The 21,758-nt window shown below is 40.0% G+C and overlaps 2 protein-coding genes across 5 annotated transcripts in view; both read left to right on the plus strand.

The window, feature by feature from the left end:
• The first annotated feature begins 162 nt into the window (after window positions 1–162).
• fkbp1b (FKBP prolyl isomerase 1B) lies at window positions 163–15,979 on the plus strand. Of its 3 annotated transcripts, XM_010882166.5 has the most exons (4): window positions 164–412; window positions 1,250–1,297; window positions 13,808–13,920; window positions 14,031–15,979. In XM_010882166.5, exons 1-4 carry the CDS (start codon window positions 376–378, stop codon window positions 14,157–14,159), a joined length of 327 nt encoding a protein of 108 aa, XP_010880468.1. In that variant the 5' UTR covers window positions 164–375; the 3' UTR covers window positions 14,160–15,979. The 3 variants fall into 3 exon arrangements, with proteins under 3 accessions (XP_034143617.1, XP_010880468.1, XP_019911829.1); XM_034287726.1 differs by lacking the exon at window positions 1,250–1,297 and having other exon boundaries at window positions 163–412; XM_020056270.3 differs by lacking the exons at window positions 164–412; window positions 1,250–1,297 and adding an exon at window positions 11,699–12,588.
• Window positions 15,980–16,805: 826 nt separating this feature from the next.
• The window catches only part of mut (methylmalonyl CoA mutase), a 30,695-nt gene continuing 25,742 nt past the window's right edge, over window positions 16,806–21,758 (plus strand). The window contains exons 1-4 of one of the 2 annotated variants that reach the window (XM_010882165.4): window positions 16,806–16,909; window positions 17,481–17,882; window positions 18,514–18,881; window positions 19,662–19,819. In XM_010882165.4, the coding sequence (XP_010880467.2) occupies window positions 17,489–17,882; window positions 18,514–18,881; window positions 19,662–19,819 (920 nt within the window). In that variant the 5' untranslated portion in view covers window positions 16,806–16,909; window positions 17,481–17,488. Of the gene's footprint in view, window positions 16,910–17,480; window positions 17,883–18,513; window positions 18,882–19,661; window positions 19,820–21,758 lie in introns of those variants that run through there. The other variant, XM_034287798.1, reaches the window with a different exon arrangement.

A 21,758-nucleotide genomic window follows, 5' to 3' on the forward strand; every position in this document is an offset into this window, starting at 1 on the left:
ACAAAGGCATCATGGGACATGACGTTTATGCCTAGCGAGGATACTGTGTCAAGATAGCCGACTCAGGCCGTAACGTCAAAAATCTGTAAAGCGATAGGAAAATAAACAAGGAGCCAGCCGTGTGTAAACAAGTGTTTGCCACTTGGGGGCATTGTCGTCCACAGTAAAAATATTGCTCAAACTGCTACTGAGGACGAGATTTGAGATTAGGTTATGTCTCAATGCTGAGTTGTTTTTTTTGCGCTCTTGTAACACAATCTAGCATTTCTCAGACTTCAGTGCGGAGTGGATCAGTGGTCGGGCATTGCTGAAATATACTAGACCTCAAACCTGATTTATTTGATGCTTTAGCATTCACCTTCTACTTTCATCATAATGGGTGTGGAAATCGAAACAATATCGCCAGGAGATGGTAGGTCGGTTTGCTACGTTGTCACGTCTGTTTTTGTTTTGTATGCTTGTTCTGAATGTATTTATTTTGCTATTACGAAATGGTGGTAAATGCAGTATGGTGTTATGTGGGAACGTTGAACAGATTTATAGCCAGTGCGAAGTAGTAAGTTATGTTTATCACGCACTGCACCACGTCTGGGAGGTTATTTCTCAAGCCTCTGCGAAATGTCCGTTGCTCTCACAGATCAGCACTGATTAGTACACACACCAATCCCGTTCTAGAACTCTCGGCATTATCGGCTGCTGGCGTTCTTTACTGACCAGTTTGTAGTCTGATTTCTGTAACTTTTTTGGTGTAGTCTACATTCTTCCGATATTTTGTCGTGCAGAACACGACATAGCTAGCTACGTGTGTATGCTGTTAGCAAAAGGAACAAGATAATGTTTCATCAAATTAATTACAGTAACAACATTCTACAGAGTGCATGTCATGCCTAAACAATATCTGCCATACCACCAATATCCTAATTACATTTTCCATAGGAAACCACTTGGACCTTCTATAATTATAGACACATTCCATACTCTCACAGATGTTCATGTATGTGGAACTATATCATAAGCAGTTTATTGATATAGGCTGGTTAATATAATTATTACATCTGAATAGGTTGGGGCTCAGACAGAGCCCCAGACAGAGCCCCAGCAAACAGACAGAATTAATCTAGCCTGGCATTGTTAATCTGTTAGCTTTATATGGTACCAGTTTGCAGGGTGTACAAGAACTTGCGTAAACATACTACACACGCAGGGTAACACACAATACATTCTACTGACTATTGTTTGTTTTCAACAGCAAGGACTTTTCCAAAGAAGGGCCAGACGTGTGTCGTCCATTACACAGGTAAAGAGTGTTTGACAGAAGAGCATTTGGTTGGGAAATTAAAGTTTTGTTTTCCCCATAGGTAGGGAATTCCACAGATAATCAAGTCAGACAGGAAGGAAACACATTTATTACATTTTAATAACATGTAGGCCTATATAACAGGTTGTGTGTGGGTGTTTGTGTGTGTCTATATGTGCTAGTTTATGTGCCACTTGTCACTTTAAAGATCTGGCTGGAACTCTCCTCATAAAGTTTAATATGCATTTAATGTTTGTTTGTTTGTTAAAATGGTGCTATATTTTAAGCTCAACACTTAATCACTATGTTAAGGGATTGATTGCCATTTGGTTTATTGTTGCCCAGAAGGCAGAGTGAGATTCTAGTAATGAAGATTTGGTTCTTCTGCGAAGATTATTGTGTGGGTCAGAGTTTAGAAGGGAGTGGAAGGGGAGCCACAGAAAGTGAGAGATTGATATAAATGTTGACTGGCTGGATAAATTGGGAAGGAGAGATAAATTAAGGGCTTGGTAAATTGTTTTCTGATTCAGTTAGACATTTTGCGGCTATATATTTTGTAAATTTTATCTTTAGGTAAAAAAAAAATCCAGTCTTGCTTTCAGTATATATAGACATTGCAAATGTTTTTAGACCCCTGAACAATTCATATTACTGAATTACAAATGGCACATTGACATTTTGTTCTGTTTGATATTTTATTATAACGCACTGAAACTCTAAATCAATTGTTGGTTTTACATTGGGGAACTTTTTTGTAAAAAAAACCCTACGCAATGGACGAACCCATTTTACACAAATTAATTTCCCTAACGCAGACACAATAACGTTACTGTTGGTCTACAACTGGGAAACATTAAAGTTCCTGTCATATTTTCTGGATTATAACCCACTATAAGGATTGTTGGTCAGGCTGTGAATCTGAAGAAAAATTAATATCAAAGAGCATTCTACCAAACCTAAAGTAATACAAATGCATAGATTAGGGAATGGGTAAAAAATTCTATTCCAGTCTTTAGACATCCTGGTGAGCACAGTTGGATCAATAATCAGGAATGTGAAGTTGCATTATTCCACCCAGACACTGCCAAAAGTATTTCTCTCAAAACACAGCGCTGAAACAAGGACACTTGTGAGAGCATCCACAAAGAGAACCAGAAGCACTTTAAAAGAAGCTACAAAGTTCAGTGGCTGGTGAAGTGAAGTTTGGCGGTGGCAGCAGCATGCTGTAGGGATACTTCTCACCAGCAGCAACTGGGAGTCTTGTTAACATTGGTCGAACGTAGATGGTGCAGCAAAATACAGAAAGAAAACCTGCTTCAGTCTAAAATGAAAGCTTGGAAGGAAATGCACATAGGACTTTGGTAATAACTGTTTTGATAATTGATATTGATTAATCTGTAGATTAATATTTCAATTCATTAATTAATCTGATAAAAAATAAAATAAATCCAGGATTAAATAACATTTTTGTACAACTCTCTCTTTAAAATAACTTAAAATGGCAATAATAACATTGAAAATATGTGCAAAATAAAGGGTTTTATGAACTACATACACATGTATTCAAATCAGTTTTTTCTCTTTGGTTTGAATGGTTTTGCTCTAAACTGTTTTTATAAATAATGAATCAAAAAGAAAATGACAAAATTGTATGCTAAAATGTTCACAAAATAGTATATTTTATACTTTATTTAAATTATTATTTTAACATGTTGGAAGTTGCAAGTAAGGAGGGATAAGGAAAGGTGAGACATTGCTGAGAATCTGATAGCAGGTAGATTACAAATTGAAATTTGAAATCTATCCTGAAGTCTAATTTGTGGTTATCGTATTGCCTAATTGTATTAATCTTGTAGTAGGCTGTGGGCAGTCAAAGATTGACATACGTGTCCTCTGAAACACATTTCGCCAAGCCGATCTGCTTTTTATTGTACTGTTTGCATACCAAGGAAGTACTCACCAACACCTGCACTCTTCGAGGAGAATGCATTCACCAGCCAACAACCAAGTTTAAACTTGCATGCACATAACCTAACACAAGGAGTTCCTGCAGCCTGACGAATTAAGGCAATCGCATCCGACCCTAACCCTGGGTGGTACAATTTGCTCCATATGTAAGGCCACAGGTATTGTCGCTATAACTCAAACAGAATTTGCACAAGAGTAATTTAATAAAATGCCAATACATTTTATTCCTTTGGATTTTGGGATTCCATACCCATTTTCCACATTTCAGATTTGAATGGGCTGCTTTGCTCAAGCCCTTTTCTCTTCCATTACTCTATATTAAGGCCTTTGGTACTGCTGTGTTGGTATCTGCAGGGGAGTTGACCTTATTACTGATGCACGAATGCAAGTCTGCATTCTCTCGCTCTGTCTTTCATTTTCAGATGTCCGAATTGGTTTCTATGTGGGCTCAGGAAGTAAACTGAACATTTTGGGAAGTTGAAAAGTCAAATTTTCCAGACATATTTTATTTTTTCTGGTGGATAATACAATTTCTTTACCAGACTTAGAAATACCAGTTTTTTTTATATTGAAGTAAAGCATTGTTTGGAAAAGTAGTCAATGGAAAATTGTAATAAGAGTAAAACTAAATATATGTCCAAAAGATTTTAAACTGCCAGCAATGGTATTTATAGTAGTTGAATATACAGAATTCACCAACATTCCTTATAATATACTGCGATAACATGCTCTTTTAGAAAAACTATTTCTGATGTTTTGTTGTTAGGACTGTTATGAGTAGTGTACAGTACTGTCCAATCTTATTCAAAATAGTAGAGTACAATACATCCAGTCACTTAAGTACAACACATATGGGGTATGTGCGTTGAAAGTGTCTGCTACCGGAACGTATTAATCAGTCATACAATACAAATGAGGGCTGGAAAGGACAGGCTTTTGACCTTGGTGTTTTAACAATTGGTTTTCTTTGTGAGCTTAACTGGATGCATACATTTTCTTGCTTTAATTACAGCTGAAACTTGTTGTCACTTATTGGCAAACATGCTGAAACTTGTTGCTTCCAACATAAGATTCACATGGAGTGTTTCAGTTTGCATGATGCATCTGTTACCCTTGTCCATTTAATTTCTAGCCAGGTCCACCTATGGGGTATTGTTCTAATATCTATAAACTAAAGTTTTACTGTACAGTATACAGTATAGTTTTACTGTATTAAAATGCAGGTGTTTTTCGAGTCCTGAATGCTAATTGGCTGAAAGCTGTTCAGGTTTATAATAGCCATAAGGGACCTCATGGGTTTGTGGTATATGGCAAATAAAACAAACAACCTCATGCCTTTTAGCTTAACATTATTGTCTGGTTTCGCAGTTGTTTAGATTCCATCCACTCCAGACCGGACCTCTGTGAAAGGTGCAATCATGGCTAGCCTAAACTAAGGCTGCCCAATGAATTGGGCTGTACAATGAATCAAATTAACTTTCAAGTGGCAGTATTTAAATCTGTAACATTTATATCGCGAGATAAAAATGCATTATTTTAAAAACACAACTCAGTCCTGTATAATGTTATTTCCTCTTGTCCTATAATGTTATTTCCTCTGCTCTGTTCACACTAAGCCCTTCCTGTTGTCTCTTAAGCAGTGCAGTTCTTTTTTGTCTCTGTGTTAGATTCTCAATAGTTTTGCATGCTATTCCCACACAGAAAACCCATGCCAAACATACAGTTGTGCTCATAAGTTTGCATAACGCTCCCTTTTAAATCATAATGATAACAGAAATCACTCAACTGGCCCTGATCAAAGGTTTACATACCCTTTAATGTTTGGCCTTGTTACAGACACACAAGGTGACACACACAGGTGAAAATGTAAATTAAAGGTGAATTTCCCACACAAGTGTTGAGCTTTTTAAATTGCAATTCGTGTCTGTGTATAAATTGTCAATGAGTTTGTTAGCTCTCACATGGATGCACTGAGCAGCCTAGATACTGAACAATGGGGAGCAGAAAAGAACTGTCAAAAGACCTGCGTAACAAGGTAATGGAACAATATAAAGATGGAAAAGGATATAAAAAGATATCAAAAGCCTTGTAAATGCCAGTCAGTACTGTTCAATCACTTATTAAGAAGTGGAAAATTCTGGGATCTATTGACGCCAAGCCATGGTCAGGTAGACCAAGAAAGATTTCAGCCTAAACTGCCAGAAGAATTGTTCGGGATACAAAGAAAAACCCACAGGTAATCTCAGGAGAAATACAGGCTGGTCTGGAAAAAGACTGTTTGTTTGAAGGAGCACAATATGACGATACTTGAACAAAAATGAGCTGCATGGTCGAGTTGCCTCGAAGAAGCCTTTATGGCGCCAATGACACAAAAAAGCCTGGTTACAATATGCCCTACAACACCTTGACATGCCTCACAGCTTCTGGCACACTAATTTGGAGTGACGAGACCAAAATAAAGCTTCATGTTTACAACCGTAAGCACAATGTATGGAAAGGGGTCAACAAGGCCTATTGTGAACAGAATACTATCCCCACTGTGAAGCATGGTGGTGGCTCACTGATGATTTGGGGTGCGTGAGCTCTAAAGGCACAGGGAATCTTGTGAGAATTGATGGCAAGATGAATGCAACATGTTATCAGAAAATACTGGCAGACAATTTGCATCCTTCTGCACAAAAGCTTCGCATGGGACGCTCTTTATAGAGTTAGACGTGTCTTAATATTTGTAAATATACAGTAGATATATAAAGTCTACACACCCCTGTGAAAATGTCAGGTTTTTGTGATGTAAAAAAATTAGACAAAGATAAATCACTTTTAATGTGACCTATAATGTGAACAATTCAATTGAAAAACAAACAGAAGTCTTCGAGGGGGTTAAAATGAAAAATAAAAACCTTACAATAACCTGGTTGCATAAGTGTGCACACCCTGTTATAACTGGGGATGTGGCTGTGTTCAGAATTAACCAATCATATTTAAACTCATGTTAAATAGAAGTAATTACACACCTGCCATCATTTAATGTGACTCTGATTAATCACAAATAAAGTTCAGCTGTTCTAGTTAGGATTTTTCTTAGTTCCGCAAAGAGTTTCCAAAGAATCAGAGGGATCTAATTGTTGAAAGAGATCAGTCAGGAGAAGGGTACAAAATAATTTCCAAAGCATAAGATATACCATGGAACACAGTGAAGACAGTCATCAAGGGAAGAAAATATGGCACAACAGAGACATTACCAAGAACTGGACATCCATCCAAAATTGTTGAAAAGACAAGAAGAAAACTGGTCAGGGAGGCTTCCAAGAGGCCTACAGCAACATTAAAGGAACTGCAGGAATTTGTGGGGAGTACTGGCTGTGTGCTACATGTGACAACAATCTCCTGTATTCATATGAATGGGCTATGGTGGCAAGATGGAAGCCTTTTCTTACAAAGAAAAACATCCAAGCCCGGCTGAAGTTTGCAAAAACAAATATAAAGTCCCCCAAAAGCATGTGGGAAATGGTGTAATTTTCTGATATGGCCATAATTCCTAAAGGTTTGTTTGGCGCAAAAACAACACTGCACATCACCCAAAGAACACCATACCCACAGTGAAGCATGTTGGTTGCAGCACCATGCTTTGGGGCTGTTTTTCTTCAACTGGCTTTAGTCATGGTGGAGGGAATTATGAACAGTTCCAAATAACCGGCAATTTTGGCACAAAACCTTCAGGTGTCCGTTAGAAAGATGAAGAAGTTTACCTTTCAGCACAACAACGACCCAAAGCACACATCCAAATCCACAAAAGCATGACTTTACCAGAAGAAGATTAACGTTTTGGAATGGCCCAGCCAGAGCCCAGACCTGAATCCAATTGAACATCTGTGGGCTTATCTGAAGAGGGCTGTGCACAGGAGATGTATTCGCAATCTGACAGATCTGGAGCGCTTTTGCAAAGAAGAGTGGGCAAATATTGCCACGTCAAGATGTGCCATCCTAATAGACTCCTACCCAAAAAGACTGAGTGCTGTAATAAAATCAAAAGGTGCTTCAACAAAGTATTAGTTTAAGGGTGTGCAACCAGGTTATTGTGAGATTTGTATTTCTTTTTTTCCCCCCTCAAAGATCTTAGTTAGTTTTTTCAGTTGAATTGTTCACGTTATAGGTCACATTAAAGGTGGAAAAGTTCGGACATTATTTATCTTTGTCTCATTCTTTTACATCACAAGAACCTGCCATTATATTTATGAATATTGAGACACATCTAACTCCACAGCTCTTGGACTTTCCAGTACGACAATGACCGTAAGCAGAAGGCCAAGTTAAACCTCCAGTGGTTACAGCAGAAAAAGGTGAAGGTTCTGGAGTGGCCATCAAAGTCTCCTGACCTTAATATCATTAAACCACTCTGGGGAGATCTCAAATGTGCGGTTCATGTAAGACGACCAAAGACTTTGCATGAAAGATTTTGCCAAGACGAATGGGCAGCTATAACGCCTGCAAGAATTCGGGGCCTCATAAAAAACTATTACAAAAGACTCCACACTGTATGTAGACTTTTAAACAGGGGTCAGTTAATTTTTTTTCTTTGTTGCCATGTTTTGTTTTATGATTGTGCCATTCTGTAATGACCTACAGTTGAATATGAATCCCACAAGACATAAAAGACATGTTTTCTTTACAACTTTTACAGATATTACCAATTATCCAAGGGTTTGCAAACTTTTGAGCACAACTGTATATGCACATTTGTAGGGAATTTCTTATGTTTACATATGTGCCCTGAATATGTTCATGAAATATATAAATTGTGCATAATACAATGCATGTCATATATTTAAACGTTGGATATTATGTGTTAAAATAATGAAATATATGAATATGCAGTACTTGAAGCATTCATCATCAACACATCATGGAATTAACCTTCAAAACGTTATTTTCCAGAGAATCTCCTTGTTATAGTGAGTTTAACTAATTATTGTTGGCAAAATGGGGAGCAAATCAACATAACCACCAGTCTAGGCCATATTGCATTACATTAATTAATGTGAAAAGACAATTATTATCTTTTACAAACGAGGCAATTTGTAAATTGTTTCTACCAATCAATCAAAGGTATTTATAAAGCCCTTTTTACAACAGCAGTTGTCACAAAGTGCTTTACAGATACACCCGGCCTTAAAACCCCAAGGAGTTTTAGGAAGAAACCTAGAGAGGACCCAGGATCAGAGGGGTGACCAGTCCTCTTCTGGCTGTGCCGGGTGAGATATTAAGAGTCCAATTGGAATAATTTATGAATTTCTCTGGGCTAAATCCAGAATCTATTTGATTTTAGACCAGGTCAAATGTATGACCAGGTGGACAAGGACAGGGACAGCAACGGGCCCCCCAAACCAAGTACTCTGCAGCTGTGGACCAGGACCTCATCTCCTCCTAAAATTTTAAAACTGAAAGAGACTGAGAAAAGTTAGAAAGTACCATAATTTCTATTAAATACATTGTAAATACAAGTATAGAAACAACTGGTTAGAGTCAGTCATCTTAATTTAATAAGGTCCTTTATTCACAATATCATACAACTGCCCTTGTGTCATAATATAATGATAAATGTTTAGTAAATACACAAGTTTTGACTTTAGTCACTGTCAAGCAGCATATAGCACCCTTTTCAGTTTTAATATAATGAACCACTTAGTACTCCAAGTTGACATTTCAAAAGAGACATGTTATGCAAACAATATACATATAACTCCGGTAAAAAGTAAGAGACCACTGCACCTTTTCTGTCCTTTCCAAAAAAGTTGAAAAGGAAAGTTTTGAGTGAGGAACAGTCAATTTGCAGTACTCTCTTAATTTTAACCATTCTTTTCCTCACTCAAAACGTTCCTTTTCAACTTTATTGGAAAGGAAAGAAAACAGTCCAGAGCTGTATAATACTTCCGTGTGGATTCTATTAAGATAAATAGACTAAATTGATTGTTCCAAACAAGAAATGTGGTTATTAATATAAGTAATTCTGTTTCTGTGATTCCAACAGTTTTTTGAATCAATCACTATATTTTGTAGAAAATGTTGTACATTTTGTGCCGCTCCAGTCCAGACCATGCCAAAAACCACTGGTAAAGACAGGAACAAATAAAGATGTCCAAAAGACATTGGCATGGGAACGTGTTCCCTGGGTTAGGTTAGCTTAATTAGAAGACAGAGAGAAAGATCACTAAGTAGTGTATTTTTATTTCGACAGTATATAAGGGAAGTTTTGAGAATAGAATAGAATAGTCTGAACAAAATGTGAATTTATGTAAATGGTTTGATAAATGAAAGCGTACGTTATTAATACTATGTTTGCTTCCTGTCAGTTGTTCTCGTGTCAGCTACTGCATAACTTAACGGTCCAAAACAAAAATAAAGCCAGTGAATCGGCTTTCATTACAGACAACTTCAGAAAAGTGATAACGAAGGATTGAGCACAAAAAACGCTGAGACAAACAAACACAAAGAAACAACAAGAGATGGCTCTTCCACTACTGGGACACTACTGCCTCATCCCTTTCATTCAGTTTATCATGTCTCCATGTCCCAGTCCACAGCCTTATCTCTAGTGTTCACTATCACCCCTGAGGTCCACATGCCACACACACAAGCACACACACACGTTGCTAAAGGAATTGGTGGGTTCCGCTGAAGTAATGTTGCGCTCTGAGGTTGCTTTGGTGCATGACAGACTTCTGTCTCCCTGAAGCCCGTCTCTAACCTTTGACCCTGGGCCAGTACGTTCTGGGAATGGTCACAGATAGCATTGTGGGTGTCCCTTCCGTTTCTACGGAGACAGGGTTAAGAGCAGTGCGGCTCGGGTTCCATGGCTGTGATGTCACATCTATATGGGGTTGTTATGGTATCTCTGGCGCTTTTCAAGAGACTCCACCAATTAGAAGACTAGTTTGGAGCACTCATGGAAATAAAAACGTAGGGCACAAATTATATTACTATTAATTCAAAACAATTATCATCCCAATATGTAAGTATTTATTTTTTTACACCATCACTACCAGTGACTGAGTAATAGGAAAGAGGCCATCATGGTCCAGGTCACATTGATTTTGGATTTGGATTGACGCAGTCCTCTCACACGCGCGCACACAGACACACACAGGCCTTAATATGTGGAGAGATGGAGTAGTCTCAAATCTGGTCTGTCCAACAGAAAGCCCAGCAGGATTTGAGATTGCCTCCATGACCATTCCGTGGTACCCATAAAAAATGTCAAGACGGGTCCTGTGGAAATAAAAGAAACAAGTCAATCCAGTACTTATTTTCAACTCAAAGTAACAAATTCTAGTGTAATTGGTACAAAACATAAAGTCTTGCATAGGGTGCTAGAACATAAACAGGTCTGTTCCTTCTTAACTCAGAATGACAAACACCAGCACAAGGCTTAATTATGCAGGTCTATTACGGCTGACTGGAGAGTGGATTTTATAGAGCTATTTCCATTAACAGCGATTCTCTAAGAACATCCAAAAGGGGAAAACGGCTAAGGGCGGGGGCTGCTGTTGGGTCTTAAACTCCTTCTGGACACAGAACTGCCGCAAAATGTCCTGACTATATACGTTCACTACTGTACATATGGCTGTTGTACAGAACCCTTAAACAGTCAAAGTGAGTCAAGGAGACTATAAACCCACAGAGCACCTGCTGTGATGTTCATGTGACTCCCACACTGAACGCTTCTTTTTCATTCCTTTAAATAATTAGGTCTATGAACGGATGCAGATGTAGGATTGAGGCAGCAGGCTGTGTGCTAATTAGTGCTATGCAAAGCTACCGCCAAAACATTAAGACCATATATCCAAGGTGCCTTGTTATTATACATATTCTGGTAACAAGGATCCTACCGTTAAACGAACCACAGATATTTTCCATTGACACGTACTGTACATGTCCACGGCGCTGTGACATGCCAACATGGCTGTAAGAGCACCTTACAGGCAGACAGCCCCTGTGTGCTATCTTTTTACATATCTGGCACCAGTGGACAAGGGGCCTGTGTTACCGTGTGTGTATTTGTGTGTGCGTGACGTGTGGCCCGAGACAGATACAGTAAAGATAGTATAAATAGCCTAGCAAGGATAGCCTTGGATTTGGTCCCATTAAGCTTGGAGATGCCACACTACTCAAGAGGGTCTGAGGGGGCAAAATGAAAAGTGCCCTACACTCTATATCAGGGGTGTCAAAACATTTGGCTCTGCAGGTTTTCAGCAAGTTTTGGACTGTAGTCTATTTTTTTGATTGCGCACGGAGCTGGGAGCACTACCACTTGGGTTGTTTTAACACAAAAAGTAGTACACATGTACATTTACTCAAACCACAATGTATTTGACACCCATGTAGTGATTAATAGTTAGCAGTAACACCGGGCAACCCTAAGTTGTTCTGGAATAAACTACATTAGAAAGAGGGTGTTATTTTTGGGATCACATGGGTCTTCCCTAGGTATTTTCACACTCAGCCCAAGCTGAGAACCAGGGATACGGTCTGCCCAGTTTCCCATGCTTTCTACACTGTGGGATAATGACTTATTACCTGTCAGATCTAAGGGGGCCTGGGACTGTCCTACAGGAAAAGGCTGGACAGAGCCTTTGTTATTTTCATGCAACCCCACCCTGACTCAACCAAGATAGTGTGGGCTAATGGAATTTCATTGTCAGATGGTTAAGGATCTACAGTTGGTCTTGGATGCAGGAAGCGAAATAGCCTGGCTTTATTAGATTGTTTGAAACAACCCCACCCTAAATCTGGAGGGAATAGTATGTAGACGTTCCTGGATAAGTTGGGCTTTACAAACTACTCGTATTCGACCTTGTAGACAGGTTAATTAGTGTTTTTTAATCATGGCCACCGCTTCACCCATGTAGGACATCAGTCTTAATAGTGTTATAGTAAGGACTAATTCACTGTATAACTGGTCATATTATTACTGCTTGATAGTAAAGATCCCCTTAAATAAACATCCTAATCTTGTTTCACTGTGAGATTTATTTGAAATATGAGACTTCAAGTTCAATTCTTCAAGTGCACTGTACTGTGCCTGTAACTCCTGTTTTGCCAGGGGAAAAACAGCAATGTTCTATGGACCCATCGACTCCGGGCTTGGACCTCTGCCTAGTGGCCTCAGAGGAAGGCAGACAGACTGATATCTGGGTGTCAGGGATTCTTGGAGGCCTGCGGTCCAACTAAGTTTAGTTGGGAGTGAAAGAGGAGAAGGAGCCTGTACTGTACAAGACTCACATCACTCTAGGTGACCCGTCTCCTGACTGAGTGGGGTTAGCATGGTAGGCTGGTTTTATTGCCAACAATTTACTCTGATGTTATGGCTGTCCACTGTGGTGGTGGTAGAAGAAATGAATCATGGGGTTATTTTATTACTTGGAATTGATGGTTACGCACATTAGCGATTATGTTACGATAGGCGACGAAATTAACATGCTGAACTGTCATGGGTTTTGTTGCAGATTTATTTTTTAATTTGGCTAGATTTTCCATGTGCCGCATCTAGGTTCTAGGTTCCTGTTCGCTGGGTCATTTAATACAGTAGGACAGGTGAAGGAGTTAACCGTGGCTTCTTCTGGGAGAGTCTTGTCTGCTTGTGCAACATTATTATAGTCACACATATCTGCCTAAAGTTAAGATATTTTTGTTACCATTTACTCATTTTAGTGCTAAGAAAGAACATTAACTGTACTAGCTAAATGTCAGATTTCGACAGGGTTTAGGCTTTCCCATGAGTGACATTTTCGCGTTCATGTAACCATTTGGCCTGGATTGTCATTAGGATTTTGTCTCTGTTATAGTCGTGTGTCACTACAATACCCAGGCCTATGAAAGGTAAACGGTTAATTATGTTATGCACACACACAGTGGCTCTGTCTCAGTGCTTTTGGTGTGTGTTCAATGGAACTCACCTTTGTAGCATGCTTGAATGGTCAGATTTTGATTAATATTTGTGCCACTACTGTTTCTGTCTGTCTTGTCAGTCTGTCTGTCTGTGTTTTCCCTGAGGTCTAGAGACAGGCTAGACATGGCCTAGTTAACAGTCAGAAGTAATCCACAGGAATAATCAGGCCCTGCCTCATATTTCACATTCCATTTGTTCGTTGAAATGAGCCCATGATCTGGATAAGGAAGCCCAGTGGAATTACTCTTGTTTTTGTGCCAGCCCTGTTATATTGGAATCTGCCTTTCCTCTGGCCTTTCATGTTGGTATTTGAAATGCTATGATTCCAAATTATTCCAGACAGAATTCCTTCCAACTGAGGTGAAGGATTGCCTCACCTTGTTTAAAATGGTGCATTGTTTGGGTCTTGTTCATTTTCATTGCGAATTTTGGAATGATTTCAAGGGTGCAGATTGTTGCAGGATGAAATGCATTTGTAGGTGTTGTTTTGTCTTGAAATGATTCTACAAGCACAGTCACAAGTACCTAGTACTCATCAAGCATACATCACTCAGAAGATCATTGATTTTAGTGTTACTGGGATTTCTTTCTGCCAGGTATGCTGCAGAATGGCAAGAAGTTTGACTCTTCTCGAGACAGAAACAAGCCCTTCAAGTTCAAGATTGGACGACAGGAAGTCATCAAGGGTTGGGAGGAAGGAATTGCACAGGTGAGACCCCATTATCCTAATTCCGAAATCACCACTTATTGCCCTCACGTTAGTATTGCACCACATGATGAGCAATTATGAATCATCTCTGTCATCTCCGTATTCCCCAGATGAGCGTTGGCCAGCGGGCGAAGATCACCTGTACACCAGACATGGCCTACGGAGCCACAGGCCACCCCGGAGTCATCCCTCCTAACGCCACCCTCATCTTTGATGTAGAGCTCCTTAAACTAGAGTGAGCCACACTCTCTTTCTGAGGTCAGGGATGAAAGGTCAAACAGGGCCCGAATGGTCCCTCGCCACATCATCCTTTGAGGGGGAGGCACTATTGAGCAACCAACCCACCCCCGTCTGCTCCTTTTTGTTTTTTAGCATCCTCAACTTCTCATCTCTTAAAACGTGCTGTTATGTTGCCAACATTGTGTCACTCTAGATGGATTCTTCTTGCCACTAAACCAATTCGAGACATTTTAATCACTGATACAATAGTTTGGCTTCCTCTTCATGTTTTAAATTTTTTATTATGTCCATGAGCCTTGTTTTTTCCTAATTTTTTCCCTTTGACTTTAGGTTGTACATTTTATTGACTCTGGGTACACAGAAACATAGAACCATCAGATGAATACCATGATATGTTGCTATAAATAGTCACTGCCTTCCGGTTGTTTATAGCTCAAAGTGTAACATTACCACATCTCAGGGTTCCTCAACTCTGGTTCTGGAGAGCTACCTGGAGCGGCAAGTGGATTAAGTCTTTTGTTTCAGCCCAGGACCAATGCAGATAGTAGTGCTGGTCTGGTTTGAAAACCCCAGACACTCCATGTAGGTCTCCAGCACAGGAGATGGAGAACCCTGTCATATCACGACTGGGCATTACCACCCACTGTCTACACTGCCTCTTTTGATGTCTTTCCTGCTGAAAGCTTTAAGGGTCAGGAGTTTTCCTTGACCCTAAGATCTGATCTGGGAATGCCAGGTAACACTACAGGTGAATGACAAATCACCCACTTGGCCCCTCTTAACTTTATTTGCGCATTCCCGATTTGCAAAAGTACCCTGAAGAAGTGTCCTAACACTAAGGGAGAGAAAAGTATTCAGGGTCTTTGGGCCCATTTGAAGCTCCATTGGCCCCTTCAACCAAATCTGTGACACAGCGCACTTCATAGGAATCCCATAAGGTGCTGCGTTATTTTACAGTTTCTGCAATTTCACACAAACTAATAACAAGTGTGTCCTGAAGTTTATGGGTTTATTGACCCCATCATCACACTCTGTAAGTCACTTTAGGAGTTCAGTCAAAAACATGAGAGACAATATAGCCCTTCAAGAAAGATTGTACAGGGTGGTTTATGATTCACATGTAATACTATGGCTATAACTAGGCCCTTTGAGTTGGTCAGGTAGAAATTATGAAAAAATTATGAGGTAATTATAATTGATTTCCTGTGTTTAGTACATTTTGTATCCCTTGTAAAGAGTTACTTTAAGAACACCACAGATATGCACAAATGAAGGAAATCAGGAACACAAATCAGTACTGTACATTACTATAACCTGTGAGTATTATGACAGTTTAATTAATGAACTCTTAATAAAGATTGTGAGAATGGTGTTTATTTATAATCTGTGAATGTTTGTTATGAAGTTAAAGCATTTTATCCCTTAATTTAACAGAGTAAATTGACTTTTTGAACAGTCATCAACGGAACAAATTCATAATAGACAATTCTAAAACCTTCCCTTGAAGAAAACCAATCACACACAAAATAACCCCACCGAAGAGACATTGCCATCTTGTGGTGGCAAAGCAGAAATCAACATATTATACACTTGGGACGAACATATATATTCAGAGTGAGTCATACGTCTCTACCCGGTTTGGCCACTACCATTTTACATGTATTTGATCGCAGGCAAATCTTTCTTGCAAAACCTTCTCAAACGCTATAAATGGAAATTCATTGAAACAGACGTTATTCTTAATTCTAGGGAAGAGACATGTTTGTCTACATAATATTGTATCTGAACGTTCCAGAAAATAAAAACAAATTGAACTCAACTGAAGCGTAGTTTACTCCTTTTTTACTTCCTTTGTCATATGCAGAGTTCATCCAACAACGCCAGCTTGTGATTGGAGTAGCGTCCAAATATCACAAATGAATAGTGATAGGTCCTTAGTGTTGTTGAATGCCGCTATGAAAGTGTTTAATAATAATAATATTGAGATGTATTTGTGGCTTTCCTGGAAAATAGTTAAGGACCTCCATTTAAACATAGTTTTTTCTGTATGAGGCAATATATATCCCATGTACAGTATATTACAGCGTTTTGCCTTGGGGGCTGAAGAGGATGTGGAAAATATTGCCCATCCAAAACTCATTTTATTTGTTTTGTAGACACTCCTGAACATTTCCTACAATACATTCACTGCGGCGTATAGAATAGTATAGGGCAATATGAACATGTACAGCCTATAATAGTGTTTTGCATTGGGTTGCTAAAGAGGGTGTGGAAAATATTGTGTTGCTAAATGTAACACACCATTCCCCATGATTAGACAGGTTTGACTTACTATACACACTCATCTGAACATTTCCTACCTTGCTTTCTCTTTGGAACATTCAATCGTTTTTGAGTTATGAGTATGTATATGTATTCCATTCGCATTGTCAGAATTTTGACCTTGGAAAGTATTTTAATACCTATTTTTTATTGAAATAACTATTAAATATGATCAAATGTGAATTGTTGTCAGTGTTTTGAGAGGTGCATTTTCTTGACAATGAATAAATTCAATTTAAATCAGTTTTGAAGTAATTCTTTGCCCTCTTTGAAATGTTCCACATGTCCGTGACCCGGAAGTTCTTTTTTATGCTGCACTTTTATGCTGCTGATTGTGATAGGTCAGCTAACAATGTTATGAAATACCATTGGCTGTGATCGACACGCCTTGACAGCAACTCAATTGAGAACACAACAAAACACCAAGGTCAGAATTTGTACTAAAATAATGTATTGCATTTAAAATAGTCAAAATAATTTTACAGACTGTCTTGCCTATTTAACATTTGCATGTTTTCAAATTTGCCTGTTCATGCTACTGTAGTTGCCTAGCTAGCTAAATGGCTATACTGGTAGCTTGCTAGATAGTGTATAACAAATGTGTCTTTCGTACTGCTACTAGCCCCTGAAATTACAGTCTTACTACTGTATTGGGGAGTGATGTTGGTGTGACAGCAGTCGGGGCAGTTCAGTTGGGCTCTCAAGAAACCTTTACCGTATCGTACTCTGACTGTGTCTGTCTTGTAACGTTTTTATTCAACAGTTGGCTAGTTAGCGAATTTACCTTAACGCGGATACTAGATATCAAATTATATTACACATTTAGCAATTGGGCAGCGAATCGTTCCCAGCTCGACAACTTTTAATTTGATTGATATCCATTCGGTGCCTTATGCTAATATAGTTACAATAACATTACAGAGCCAATAAACCATGCCTTTTTTTGTGTGCCTTCTCTTTCATTCCCTTCCCATTTGTCTCATGTGGCACTGATCCAGGCCCACCAATGCTGACCGCACATAGGACATGTGCAGCTCAGGCTGCACGCAGACTTCTAGGATCTTCCTGCTCCTCACAGACACACTCTCGACAGTTTCGCACAGCAGTGTCCTGTCAGGATGAGGTGGCTCTCCATAAGGAGTGGGCCAGCCTGGCCAAGAAACAACTGAAGGGGAAGAATCCGGAAGACCTGATCTGGCGCACACCGGAGGGTCTCAACATCAAACCAGTCTACACTAAAGCGGACTCTGCCCTGAAACCTGATGAGCTGCCGGGGGTCTTCCCCTACACTAGGGGGCCCTACCCCACTATGTACACATTCAGGCCTTGGACCATCAGGCAGTATGCTGGCTTCAGCACTGTGGAGGAGAGCAACAAGTTCTACCGGGATAACATCAAAGGTACTCGACACTCACACTGGCATGTTGGGACAAATTGCAGTGATGTCATTATTTACATACATCGTTTAACTCCCGTCCTCCAATTCTATGTGCCATGAATACATTTTGCTATTGTGGTTTGCCTGGAAACACGTCCTGTGGTTTTGTAACAGTGGTTTTGTGGATATTTTGAGATACTTATTTTTGGCCAAACCTTGTTAGGAGTTACCTCCTGCCATTCTAGTAAATGTAACTTATCCCTCTCCCCTGGCCTCTCTTCACTCTCCCCCCTGGCCTCTCTTCACTCTCCCCCCTGGCCTCTCTTCACTCTCCCCCCTGGCCTCTCTTCACTCTCTCCCCTGGCCTCTCTTCACTCTCTCCCCTGGCCTCTCTTCACTCTCCCCCCTGGCCTCTCTTCACTCTCCCCCCTGGCCTCTCTTCACTCTCCCCCCTGGCCTCTCTTCACTCTCCCCCCTGGCCTCTCTTCACTCTCCCCCCTGGCCTCTCTTCACTCTCTCCCCTGGCCTCTCTTCACTCTCTCCCCTGGCCTCTCTTCACTCTCCCCCCTGGCCTCTCTTCACTCTCCCCCCTGGCCTCTCTTCACTCTCTCCCCTGGCCTCTCTTCACTCTCTCCCCTGGCCTCTCTCTCCAGCGGGTCAACAGGGTCTCTCAGTCGCCTTTGACCTCCCGACTCACCGTGGCTACGACTCCGACAATCCCCGTGTCCATGGCGACGTCGGAATGGCGGGGGTTGCTATAGACACGGTGGAGGACACCAAGATGCTGTTTGACGGCATCCCTCTGGAGAAGATGTCAGTGTCTATGACAATGAACGGAGCAGTGATCCCCGTGCTGGCAATGTTCATCGTGACGGGGGAGGAGCAGGGGGTACCCAAGGAGAAACTGACAGGAACTATCCAGAATGACATTCTTAAGGAGTTCATGGTGCGCAACACCTATATCTTCCCGCCGGAACCTTCCATGCACGCAATCGCTGATATCTTTGCGTACACATCCAAGGTAAGGGCATAACAGGACACTTTGAAAGGCTCAGTCCCAACTATCCCCCACTGCTCATCCCCTAGTTTTCAGGTTAGTTAGTGAGCCATTAGTGAGTGCTATCCATACACACAGAGAAACCACGCAGCTAGACATCCGTAACATACAGTTTGTTTACGCTGCTCTATACAAGAGGTGGCTACTTCTATTTGGCCTGAATTGGCAAGTGATTTCATCCGATAAAGTTACCTTACTGCAATGAAGAACAAGAACGACTGAATGAGTATAAATGAGTTGGGCTAAACCCCCACATTTTTCTATTAACATAAAAAAGGCTAAAGCATACACAAATGCCATGAGACTAAAGGTTGTTGACATTTGAAGATCAATCAATGACTATAAAACAATAGCTACATGCCTGAAAATATAATCACCACTATTATGGCAATATGATGCCTCGAGGATACCTGCAGGCATTGGATTGGGCTCTAGTTCCTGAAGGCGAAAAACATTGAATACATTTTACCAGCCCTCTGGGTTACAGTTTTCCAATAGTGTTTTCCTGTTACTGAATGCACTTCTATAATCAGGTGTTTGATTAAGTCTTAGTTGGAATATAAATTACATTTTATTTAAAACATTTTCAAGGAGTGCCAGTGATTGTGACAAAAATAATTATGTTTTATTATAAAATAATCTCTTGATAATGATTTTCACTAACTCAAAGTTTAGTCTTTTTTTTATCCATCATGACAGATTTATTATTGTTATTAATATTTGACTGGTTTGTTCCCTTGGCAGCACATGCCCAAGTTCAACTCCATCTCCATCAGTGGCTACCATCTCCAGGAGGCCGGGGCAGACGCCATCTTGGAGGTTGCCTACACCATCGCCAACGGGCTGGAGTACTGCCGCACTGGGCTGAAAGCTGGCCTGACCATCGATGAGTTCGCCCCTAGGTACGTGTACCCACACATTGCGCACACACACACACCCACTACAAACAAAGACTAAGTTGATATACGTGTGTGTTATCACAGAATACCTCATGTGTATCAGTGCCAGCTGCGGTTTGTTTCAGGAGTGCATCTATAGATGTCTGACCTGGAAGAAGTCAGCTTATATGGATGGCTAATACCATTTAACATTTAATAGTTGTCATTTTGACTGAGTAGTAAACATAACTGCAGTGTACATACACTTGCAGGTGATTTTATCAGGATTAATCTGTCTAAATATTGTAATATGGATTTTGGTCCAGCTTTATTTTTCTATATGATTTCCCTTTGTCATTCCCACTATTTCAATGAATTCCATCTCAACGGACATTAGCCCCCTCTCCAATAGACAGTTTCTGAGAGACTGTTCTTTCTGGCTCACTGCTTCAGTCACATTTTCTTTTAGGAGGTAATGTAATTGGCAGCGAGATCAAAGGACATGCACTCTAAATTACTCTCTATGGCGAATGACTGACTGGTGATTGATTTGTGATTGTTCAAAGGAAGTCTTTTTAAGTTGCTGGGAATTGACTCTTTACATTTAGTCATGGCTGCGTTTAATCTATCGTTCATTTCGCATGTCACTCTGACATCTATAATAATGCAGGTCCCTTCTAACATAATTGTACATTGATCTCTACATTTCAAATCTTTTTATGTCAGTCAAATAGACAGAGTTGTTAGAGTGTTGTTGGTCTTGCAGACATGCGTTCGTGCACGCACATGCTCATACCCCCAAAGCAGGGCTTCCATTAGCTGGTGTAGGCTGGCTTTTAGCCACTAAAATGCATTTAAAGCCTATTAACTATTTCTGTAGTCAGCTAAATGCCAATTGCACAGGCAATTAGACTGCCATTCAGACACCAAGTTTCTGCGATATGTTCTCCAAACTCATGTCAGTATTCAATGTTTTTCCAGGGCAAGTTAAACGTCTATGGATGAAGTGAAAGATAACATATACAGGTGATTTGAAGGAAGAGAATAATAGCATTTCTAGGGTTGTAATCTGATGTAGCAGGCGCTCAAATAATTGCTTGAAACTAGACCCCCACCCCCCCATGGAATGGTTTTGACAAGAAGGAGTAAAATAGTGTTGAACACATCCGGTATATGTGGAGTAGGAATACACCGATTTGTTGTAAAATTCAAAATGTCTTCATTTTTGTTTATGCACTTGGTCTCAAATAAAGTCCAATTAAAAGTAAAATTGTCACCATATGTGACGTTTCACTTTAACCCTGCTCTTCTGTACTTCTAAAATACATTTGATTACATGATGATAATGGAAATGTTGTTTCCTAATAAACATCACCTACTTTATCAATGTCATTGTATTTATGATGCAATTATGATAAAACAATAGTTTTTATTTCAGCCCCTGTTCTACCCGCTCTGTTGAACAATTTGATATTGATATTACACTGTCCTCCTCAGTTCACCCCACAGGTTTTCAAAGGGATTTAGGGGACTGTGCTGGCCATTGCAAACGCTTGATTCTTTGTTCTGTGAAACTTAACGGTTTGGAGGTATGCTTTGAATGGTAGATCCATGATACAATCCAGATTCAATGACAACCCAGCTTTCAACTAATCTAAATAATGTTTAGTACATGTGTCCGCTTCCAGAAAGTTTCATCACAGCTCCAGGTGTTCCACATTTTATGGCCCTAATAGTGGAGATGGGTATTTTCAGACATGTTGCTATATTTTCATAGCCCTTCCTTTCTATATCGCTACTTGATTTACGACGCATCTATAGTATAAATAGAGGAGAGGATGATATGTGCGGTCGCCGGGAATCCTGCCCTTTTCGGTTTGTCAGACGATATTTAAGAGACAAATAATGCATGGAGGAAGATTTAATCCGATACCAGGTCAGTTACTTTCACTTGTTGGCTATA

Source organism: Esox lucius, chromosome 18, assembly GCF_011004845.1.
Source record: "Esox lucius isolate fEsoLuc1 chromosome 18, fEsoLuc1.pri, whole genome shotgun sequence".
NCBI lineage: Eukaryota > Metazoa > Chordata > Actinopteri > Esociformes > Esocidae > Esox > Esox lucius.

Excerpts from the sequence above, each read along its gene's own strand:
- fkbp1b (XM_010882166.5), top strand. The coding sequence starts at position 376 with ATGGGTGTGGAAATCGAAACAATATCGCCAGGAGATG. Across the intron at positions 413-1,249 it reads AACAATATCGCCAGGAGATG|CAAGGACTTTTCCAAAGAAG; the intron begins GTAGGTCGGTTT and ends TGTTTTCAACAG. Across the intron at positions 1,298-13,807 it reads GTGTGTCGTCCATTACACAG|GTATGCTGCAGAATGGCAAG; the intron begins GTAAAGAGTGTT and ends TCTTTCTGCCAG.